This window comes from Octopus sinensis, linkage group LG27 (assembly GCF_006345805.1).
Source record: "Octopus sinensis linkage group LG27, ASM634580v1, whole genome shotgun sequence".
NCBI classification, from domain to species: Eukaryota; Metazoa; Mollusca; class Cephalopoda; order Octopoda; family Octopodidae; genus Octopus; species Octopus sinensis.
This window is the reverse complement of record NC_043023.1, coordinates 13,088,068-13,098,133: the sequence shown is the minus strand read 5'-3', so window position 1 is coordinate 13,098,133 and position 10,066 is coordinate 13,088,068. Positions and strand designations below refer to the sequence as shown.

The following is a 10,066-nucleotide window of genomic DNA, read 5'->3' as shown; positions in this document are numbered from 1 at the left end:
GTGGTGGTGATCCCTGCTGTACTCTTTCTTCTGTTGGCCTGCTCGCTTAGCCAGCGGGATGGCATCGTTTAAAGGCTAAAACAATGCGAAGCGCATTGTGACCAGCGATGTGTAGCAACATCTGATAGCCTGGTCGGTGCACGTATGTATTAATGTATGTGTACTTATATACTTGGCTAGGCTTGAAAAGGGCGGAGTGGAGGCGCGAGGGCCCAGTGCTTAGGACAGCGGACTCGCAGTCGGAGGATCGCGGTTTCAATTCCCAGACCGGGCGTTGTTAGTGTTTATTGAGCGAAAACACCTAAAAGTTCCACGAGGCTCCGGCAGGGGGTGGTGGTTGTGACCCCTGTTGTACTCTTTCGCCCCAACTTTCTCTCTTTCTCTTTCTTCCTGTTTCTTGAGTAACGCTGTGATGGACTGACATCCCGTCCAGCTGGGGGGAACACATACGCCACAGAAACCGGGCCCATGAGCCTAGCTAGGCTTGAAAAGGGTGGAGTGGAGGCACAATGGCCCAATGGTTAGGGCAGTGGACTCGCGGTCAGAGGATCGCGGTTTCGATTCCCAGACCGGGCGTTGTATGTGTTTATTGAGCGAAAACAGATGGATAGATAGCAAGCCTTAATGCATTTCGTCGTTTCCGAGTCGGTTTTTTTAAATTTCTTTCTTTTCAAATCAAAATTTCACTCAATAAATAATACGATCTTATGGTTTGTGTTTTGAGTTTCTTGGAAGGACGTTTATTGTTATTTAAACGATTTCACTGGAAATACTGGCTTTCATATCGATAACAGGTAAGATACTATATACACATCTAAGCGAAAAAAGGTCTCTCGATGTCCCATGTCTCGAAAGAAAAGGAAAAAACAGTAATTTCCTGTTAATTAATATTTTGTTTCTTTCATAAATCAGAAATTATTATTTTGGAACGAAACGAAACGAAGACGGCCTTGCAAATTTACGGGATCCTTTCATAACAGTTTCGGTCCCTAACTCTTTGGTACCTTATTTTTTTCCCTTTTTCCCGCGATGTATGGACTTGAAAGGGCAAAACTGTTCCAGAACTACACGCACACGGTAATCTCAGAAATGTAAGTTCGAGCACCTGTCTCACCGCTGACAAATTTTCCTTCAATATATGGATATTCTATCCTTTTTATGCGATTCAGCATTATTCTACGTTTGAGAATAAATCATTTCCATGTCTTTATATTTCAATACATCTCTCAACGCTTCTAAAAAAAGTTAACTTTATATTGTTATATATATATATAGATAAATATATATATGGTTATATATATATATAATATATATATGGTTATATATATATATAAATATATATATGGTTATATATAATATATATAATATATATATAGGTATATATATATATATATATATATATATAGGTATATATATATATATATATAGGTATTATATATATATATATATGTATATATATATATATATATATATGTATATATATATATATGTATATATATAATATATATATATATATATATATATATTATATATATTATATATATATAATATGTATAATATATATATTGTATATATATATATATATATATGTATATATATATATATATATAGGTATATATATATATATATATAGGTATAATATATATATATATATATGTAATATATATATATATATATAGGTATATATATATATATTATATATATGTATATATATATATATATATAGGTATATATATATATATATATATATATATATTATATATTATATATATATAATATATTATATATAGGTATATAGGTATATATAGGTATATAGGGATATATATATATTATATATGTATATATATATATATATATATATATATATGTATATAGGTATATATATATAATGTATATATATATATATATATATATATATTATGTATATATATATATATAATATATATATATGTATATATATATATAGGTATATATATATATAGATATATAGGTATATATATATATAATCGTAATATAATTTAATAATGAGGGTGATAAATTGAATATTAATTTAATTAACATCACTGAAAACCAATAGCTAGCATACAGAAAAATCTGAAAATTCTATCGTAATTATATATATATATATATATATATATATATATAGTGTAATAATAAAATATATGCATACATACAAACATACATGTACGTACCTACATCTACATGTATATATACATGCATATATAAATATATATACGTGAGTACAGGACACCACAAATAGACGTAGAACTCAACGAGAAACGAAAACGGAAAAACCATTTTTTTACAACAGAAAAACAGAGTACAGGACATACTACACAAGGAAAAATCCCCTTCATCAGCTGTCTCTAGTTCGACTCTATACATATATATATATATATATATATATATATATATATATATATATATATATATGTATCGTAATAGTAAATATTTAAGAAGATGGTTCCGGTGCGCGCACTCGCGCTATCTAGTCGATCCCACAACGACTACCTAGCAAAGTAAATAAAACACAAAATAAATATTTTTTTTACACAAAGTAAATAAAACACAAAATCCCGAAGTAAAGGATTTTTTAAAACTAAGTAAATAAAACACAAACAGTAAGGATCGACTCGTCACGACTAGCTAGCGAGTACCATCGTAATTTATATCTGTATCTATCTATCTATCTATCTATCTATCTATCTATCTATCAATCTATATCTATATATATATATATATATATATAAATAAGGATAATTTCGATATTTAAATATCGATATTATCAAGTGGCCAGCATGGGAAAAAATACAAAGGTAATACTTTTTTTTACAACTAAAAATAAGGGTGTCTGAGAGACACCACCCATGCCGAAATAGCAGTCAAAATCCTGACTCTAAAAACCACGTTAAATGTTTATATCGCACCATGAGATAAGACAGAGGGACAAAATAGACTCGCAAAAAGATATTATTCAGTAATATATTTTTGCGAGTCTATTTGTCCCTCTGTCTTATCTCATGGTGCGATATGAACATTTAATGTGGTTTTTAGAGTCAGGGATTTGACTGCTATTTCGGCATGGTGGTGTCTCTCAGACACCCTTATTTTTTAGGTATATATATATATATATCATCATCATCATCATCATTTCGCCTCCGTTTTCCATGCTAGCATGGGTTGGACGGTTCTACTGGGGTCTGTGAAGCCAGAAGGCTTCATCAGGCCCAGTCAAATCTGGCAGTGTTTCTACGGCTGGATGCCCTTCCTAACGCCAACCACTCCGTGAGGGTAGTGGGTGCTTTTTACGTGCCACCCGCACTGGTGCCAGGCGAGGCTGGCAACGGACACGAAACGGGATATATATATATATAAAATTCAGGGTGAATACTTGATAACTGTAAGCACCTGTATATGCCATTCTTCCCAAGAAGGTTTTTAACCCTCCTTATGAGGGCTCAAAATCTCTCGTGGAAGCGCCATCCAACCAAAATGCAAATATATGGGAAACTACCACCTGTGTCATCTCTTGTGAAAGGTAGGAGAGTCCAGTTTGCTGGACATTGTTGTAGAGCTGAAAAAGGGGTAATTTCTACTCTCCTCCTCTGGAAGCCATCTACTTGCAATGCCAGAGTCGCACACTCTCCTACCCTGATGTAATCTCCATGGATACAGGCATCTAGCAGCAACAGGACCTCCATAATGCCATGATGGACCGTGAAGTCTGGCGTAGCATGGTAAATTCCATTGTCTCGACCACGGTCGCAATACCAGAGGGCGCACACTCTCCTACCCTGATGTAATCTCCATGGATACAGGCATCCAGCAACAGGACCTCCGTAATGCCATGATGTACCGTGAAGTCTGGCGTAGCATGGTAAATTCCATTGTCTCGACCATGGTCGAACAATGATGATGATGATGTATATGCCAGTTAGTGGTGTAGGTGATGGGGTATATTTATCAAAAGAAAAACAGGATGCAAAGGATTTAGCGGTACATATGTTTCTGGCTTTATTAGACGGTTTATATCAATGCATAATTGATGTAATATGTATGTCAATAGCCTTCTTCAGCCGCGCACAATTACCACACCAAAGACCTGTATTTGTGTGTGGCTGAAGAAGGCTATTGACATACATATTACATCAATTATGCATTGATATAAACCGTCTAATAAAGCCAGAAACATATGTACCGCTAAATCCTTTGCGTCCTGTTTTACTTTTGATAAATATATATATATTTAGGGATGCTGCTGTGTAAGGTTCAGCGCGCATGCGCAGAATGGGACTACTTCCGGGTGGCCACCGAAAGTCTTCCCCATGCGCATGTGCGGGAAACTGACCCCTAAAACACCGTCCACTCACTCAGTCTCTCTGGCCCCAACAGCCCTCGTGTACAGACGTGTATTAGCAGTCTCTGAGAACTACGCACCGACTTAGCAGTGGACCACATCGAATCACTTCGACCATCCAACAAGAAGCAGTACAACAGATTCGGCTGTCGGTTCCCCTCAGAAATACGTACACCAGATCTACACCATCACGAGTAATAAACAACAATTTGTTGTCTTTCCCAGATAACCTGACTTCGTCTGTTATCTCTCTCTATATAAACGGCAGTTTGTCTGTGTGTGTTTCTGTGTGTCTGTTTGGTTGTACCCTCACTCTGACCACGGCTTTCAACCGATTCTGATGAAACTTGACACACACATAGCCCAATGTCATAATTCAAAACTAACGCAGAGAAAATTTTGAAAAGTTCCCCCAGTTCTGAAAAAGATAGATAAATTCGACATGGGGTCGACAATCAGAAACTCAAACCACAGATGGTCTAGGGGACGCAACTCGACCTTTTTAACTATCAAAAAAAATTTACCATCATTTTTTCCCCCACTTTTTGGCTATTTTTTGGCTATAACTCTCTAAAAATGCTTTATAGTTATTTCCCTTACAAACCCGAGCAACGCGGGGCGATACTGCTAGTATTTAACTAAATTGAATGTGAGGGGATCGGATCGGACACCCCTTCAGTGATACCGATTCCAGATCCTGTTACATATATGTTAGTTAGTTAGTTAGTTAGTTAATTTGGCTCAAAAGCAAATAGCAAGGCCATGTAGGGGGACATGGAGTTAAGTACAGGGTGGTGTTCATGTAAAGAGTTCAGGCCACTTGAGGTCAAGGGAGGCTTTGAACAAAGCGGTCATCGGCATCTTCACCATCTCGTCTGGCAGCTTGTTCCACGGATCCGCAACCCGGACGGAGAAAGCTCCCCTCCTTCGATTGAGATGAAATCGTCGCAGGTAGAGCTTTTCGGAATGACCCCGCAGCCGACGCTCTGGAGCAGGAGTGAAGAACAGCTCTTTCGAGAGGTTACACTTTCCGCTTATGATGTTGTGAGGCCATGTAGGGGGACATGGAGTTATGTACAGGGAGGGTGGTCATACAAAGAGTTCAGGCCATTTCTGGTCAAGAAAGACTTTGAACCGAGCGGTCGTCGGCATCTTCACCATCTCGTCTGGCAGCTTGTTCCACGGATCCGCAACCTGGACGGAGAAAGCTCCCCTCCTTCGATTGAGATGAAATCGTCGCAGGTAGAGCTTTTCGGAATGACCCCGCAGCCGACGCTCTGGAGCAGGAGTGAAGAACAGCTCTTTCGAGAGGTTACACTTTCTGCTTATGATGTTGTGGGGGAGAATGAGATCACCACGGTGGCGGCGTTTTTTAAGAGAATAAAGGTCGAGCGTCCTCAGCCTTTCTTCGTAGGACAAATTTTTGAGACCATATAATGCACCAAACGAAACAAAAAGCGATTCCTTCCATGCAGTGTAAAACATCCAATTCACAGATATATTTATACCACAGAGATGTATAAATATAAATTACAAATAATAAATTAGAGAAATGCAATTAACAATCTAACAATTTATTTATAACATTAAAACAGGTAAAATACTTGGGCCAGATAACGCCTGCTTTAACCCTTTAGTGTTTAAACCGGCCATATCTGACCCAGATATTCTACATGTTTTACATTCAAACGGGCGATATCTAGCCTCTCACACCAAACCTACATTGATATTCTGAAAACAAACAATCATATCATTGAAACCTCAAAGTTATAAGATAATGCATGATTAATTCAAAACAATTTGAGTGAAAAATTATTACATTTAACAGAGTAATCTGAACACTAAAGGGTTAAATGCTAAACGGTTGACTATCATCTCTGTCTAACTCTGTTATTTCTCTCTTCTTTCAGAATATCAAATGACATTGGCATCAAAGAATTGGTTGCATCGAGGTACAGCATCTTTTAAAGACTGGAAGGAAATGTTCTTCATAGAATGGATCTTTGGTGTCTTACAGGAAAATAGTTCTTTGGAGCCGAGACAATTTGTAATAAGCAGCAGCAGGTCTCTTCTTCTTCAAGGACTTGAATGCTTAGGAGAAGATTTTCATTTGTCATTCTAACAAAACTGGACAAACATATTCTGTCTGTGTGTCTGTGTGAAAGACCTTGCAGCATCTTCAAACATTGGCAATGGTCACAATTGATAAGAACCCTTCAGGCGCCCATATCAGGTGATTCCTCTCTGCTATATATGTCTGATATATATCTGTGGTTTTATGCAGCAAGCATTTATATGAGTGGACCTGTGAAGGCCAATATCACAATATTCAACATTCTGAGAAGACAGCTACATTAAGTTGGGTGTAAAGATTGCCTTTTGGTACTAAAACTGGTTGTGTTGCTAATAATTATATTTTGAACAGAAATATATTTATTAGGATCAATATATAGAAAGAACGGAAAGAAGGAAAACACCTGTAAATTGTAGAAAAGAGAAGGGAAACTATGGAAGGAAAATTATGTAATAACACGTCTGAAAAGACTGATGTTGTTTGTGATTTAAAGGAAGAGGAAGGAGAATCATCGTACCAGTGTGATGTCTGTGATGAAGCATTCTCTGAAAGAGATAGCTTGACTAAGCACAAATGTATTCATGCAGGAGACAGGCCATTTTCCTGTGATATCTGTGGAAAATCGTTCCATCGAAATTATCACTTAACAAGACACAAACTCACTCATACGGGCTATAAAGCCTATCGCTGTGATATCTGTGGTAAAGCGTTAACTCAAAAGTCCAACCTAAATAAGCACATGCGTATTCATACCGGAGAGAAGGTTTATTGCTGTGACATCTGTGGTAAGATATTCTCTGATCACAGTGTTGCAACTGAACACAGGTATATTCATAGAAGCGAAAAACGATACGAGTGTGATATCTGTGGCCATTCATTCTCTTCAGCAAGGGATTTAGCTAATCACAAACCCGTTCATACAGGGGAGAAGCCACATGAGTGTGATATCTGCGGGAGATCATTCTCTCGAAAGGCAGATTTAAATGTACATAAACGTATTCACACGGGAGAAAACCTGTATCATTGTGACATCTGTGGTAAATCATTTTTGAAGAACAGCCGCTTAACTCAACACAAACGTGTTCATACAGGAGAGGAACCATTTAAGTGTGATATCTGTGATAAATCTTTCAAACAGGCTGGTAGCTTAACTAATCACAAACGCAGCCATACAGGAGAGAAGCCATATCAGTGTGATATCTGTGGTAAATCATTCTCTGCAGATAGAGACTTAACAAGACACAAACGTATTCATACAGGAGAGAAGCCATATCGTTGTGATATCTGTGGTCAAGCATTTGCTCAGAGCTCTGGTTTAAAGAAACACAAACGTGTTCATACAGGAGAGAGGCCACATCACTGTGATATTTGTGGTCAATCATTCTCTCAAGGCAATTCTTTAAAAACTCACAAACGCACTCATACAGGTGAGAAACCGTATCACTGTGACACCTGTGGTAAAACATTTTCTCGTTTAAATTATTTAATTTATCACAAACGCATTCACACAGGAGAGAAACCATATCGTTGTGACACCTGTGGTAAATCGTTCTCTCGGGGTAGTATTTTAAATGATCACAAACGTATTCACACAGGAGAGGAACCATATCATTGCGATATTTGTGGTAAATCATTCCCTTATATTGGGGGTTTAAAAATTCACAAACGCCTGCATTCAGGAGAGAAACCATATCAGTGTGATACCTGTGATAAGTCATTCACTACAAATCGTGGCTTAAATCTGCATAAACACCTTCACACAGGTGAGAAGCCATATCATTGCAACATCTGTGGTAAATCATTCTCTACAAACAGTCAAGTGATTAAACACAAACGTATTCATACTGGGGAAAAACCATATGACTGTAATATCTGTGGCAAATCATTCTCTCATAGAGGTAACTTAATTAAACATGAATTTATTCATACAGGTGAGAAGCCATGTCATTGTGAAATCTGTGGTAAATCATTCTCTGAAAGTGGCTCTTTAACTAAGCACAAGCGCATTCATTCAGGGGAGAAACCCTATCATTGTGATACCTGTGGTAAATCATTCTCTACAGGTAGTACCTTGACTGATCATAAACGTATTCATACTGGGGAAAAACCATATCACTGTGATATCTGTGGTAAATTATTCTCTTTTAGAAATAACTTGGTTAAGCACAAGCGCACCCATACAGGTGCGAGCATATCGTGACACCTTTGGTAAATAATTCTCACATGGGAGTGAATTAACAAAACACCTGTTCATACAGGTGAGAAGCCATATCATTGTGATACCGGTCGTAAATTATTCTCTTTTAGAAATAACTTGGTTAAGCACAAGCGCACCCATACAGGTGAGAGCCAGGTTGTGAAGTCTGTGGCAAATCCTTCTCACATGGGAGGGCATTAACAAAAAACGTGTTCATACAGGTGAGAAGCCATATCATTGTGATACCTGTGGTAAATCATTCTCTCCAGATTATAACTTCACTAAACATGTATGTATTCATACAGAATATATAACAAACAGTATCGCTTGCAAATATTGCCACATGGCCAGCCCACATGTGGTTGGGTGGTAAATCTGTTACATCAACCCCAGTACTTGACTAATACTTATACTATTGACCCCGAAAGGATGAAACATAAGATCAACCTTGGAGGAATTTGAACTCAGAACGTAGCGGCAGACGAAATACCTATTTCTTTACTACCCACAAGGGGCTAAACACAAAGGGGACAAACAAGGACAGACATAGGTATTAAGTCGATTACACCGACCCCAGTGCGTAACTGGTACTTAATTTATCGACCCCGAGAGGATGAAAGGCAAAGTCGACCTGGACGGAATTTGAACTCAGTACCTAAAGACAGACGAAATACTGCTAAGCATTTTGCCAGGTGTGCCCCTTGTTCTGCCAGGTGTGCCCCTTGTCCTGCCAGGTGTGCTCCTTGTTCTGCCAGCTTGCTCCCTTCTTAGTAATCTATTATGATAATGAGTTTGTTTGTAATAAGGAAGTAGCAGTGTCAGTAAGAGTTAAGAAAGAGAAGAGACAAAATGGTAATAACAATGAGAGAGGGAGTGGTATCAAACAGCCCCTCTTACTCTCTCCCTCTCTCTCACCAAAAACCTTTTCACTTTGTTAATGAACACACTCTCTCTGTCTCTCTCTATCTATCTACAGACATACACACTCACTCTCTCTTTTTCACACACTCTATCTCCGTTTCTCTCTCTCTCTCTCTCTCTCTTTTAATTTTCATTTTTCATTCCATGAACACTGATTTTATTTTCTTTCTGGTAAACATTAATAACAATATATAAGATAATTAAATAAAATTTTTGCTCCTCAAAATTATTTTTTTCTGTATCTCTCTGGCTGTTTGACTTTTCTGGAAGAATTTTCTGCTTAACCCTTTCGTTACTGTATTTATTTTGAGATGCTCTGTGTTTCTTTCAATTAATTTTAAATATAACAAAGAATTTAGTAAAATAACTCAGTTATCATGTTAGGAACATAAATTGTGACTAAGGTTTGGTGGAAGATTTTAATTCAGAACTTATGAAAACAAGACATTTGTACTCAGAACCAGAGGTGGTTTCAGCTGGGTTGGAAACAAAAGGGTTAAGAATTGTTTCTCTATCA

General features: G+C 37.2%; 1 protein-coding gene and 1 pseudogene across 1 annotated transcript in view; both read left to right on the top strand.

The window, feature by feature from the left end:
- The window catches only part of LOC115225197 (zinc finger protein 239-like), a 28,879-nt gene extending 19,766 nt beyond the window's left edge, over positions 1-9,113 (top strand). The window contains exons 4-5 of the mRNA XM_036514279.1: positions 7,572-7,636; positions 8,393-9,113. Of these exons, the coding sequence (XP_036370172.1) occupies positions 7,572-7,636; positions 8,393-8,631 (304 nt within the window). The 3' untranslated portion in view covers positions 8,632-9,113. The remainder of the gene's footprint in view (positions 1-7,571; positions 7,637-8,392) is intronic.
- The window catches only part of LOC115225186, a 195,309-nt pseudogene that overhangs the window by 62,442 nt on the left and 122,801 nt on the right, over positions 1-10,066 (top strand).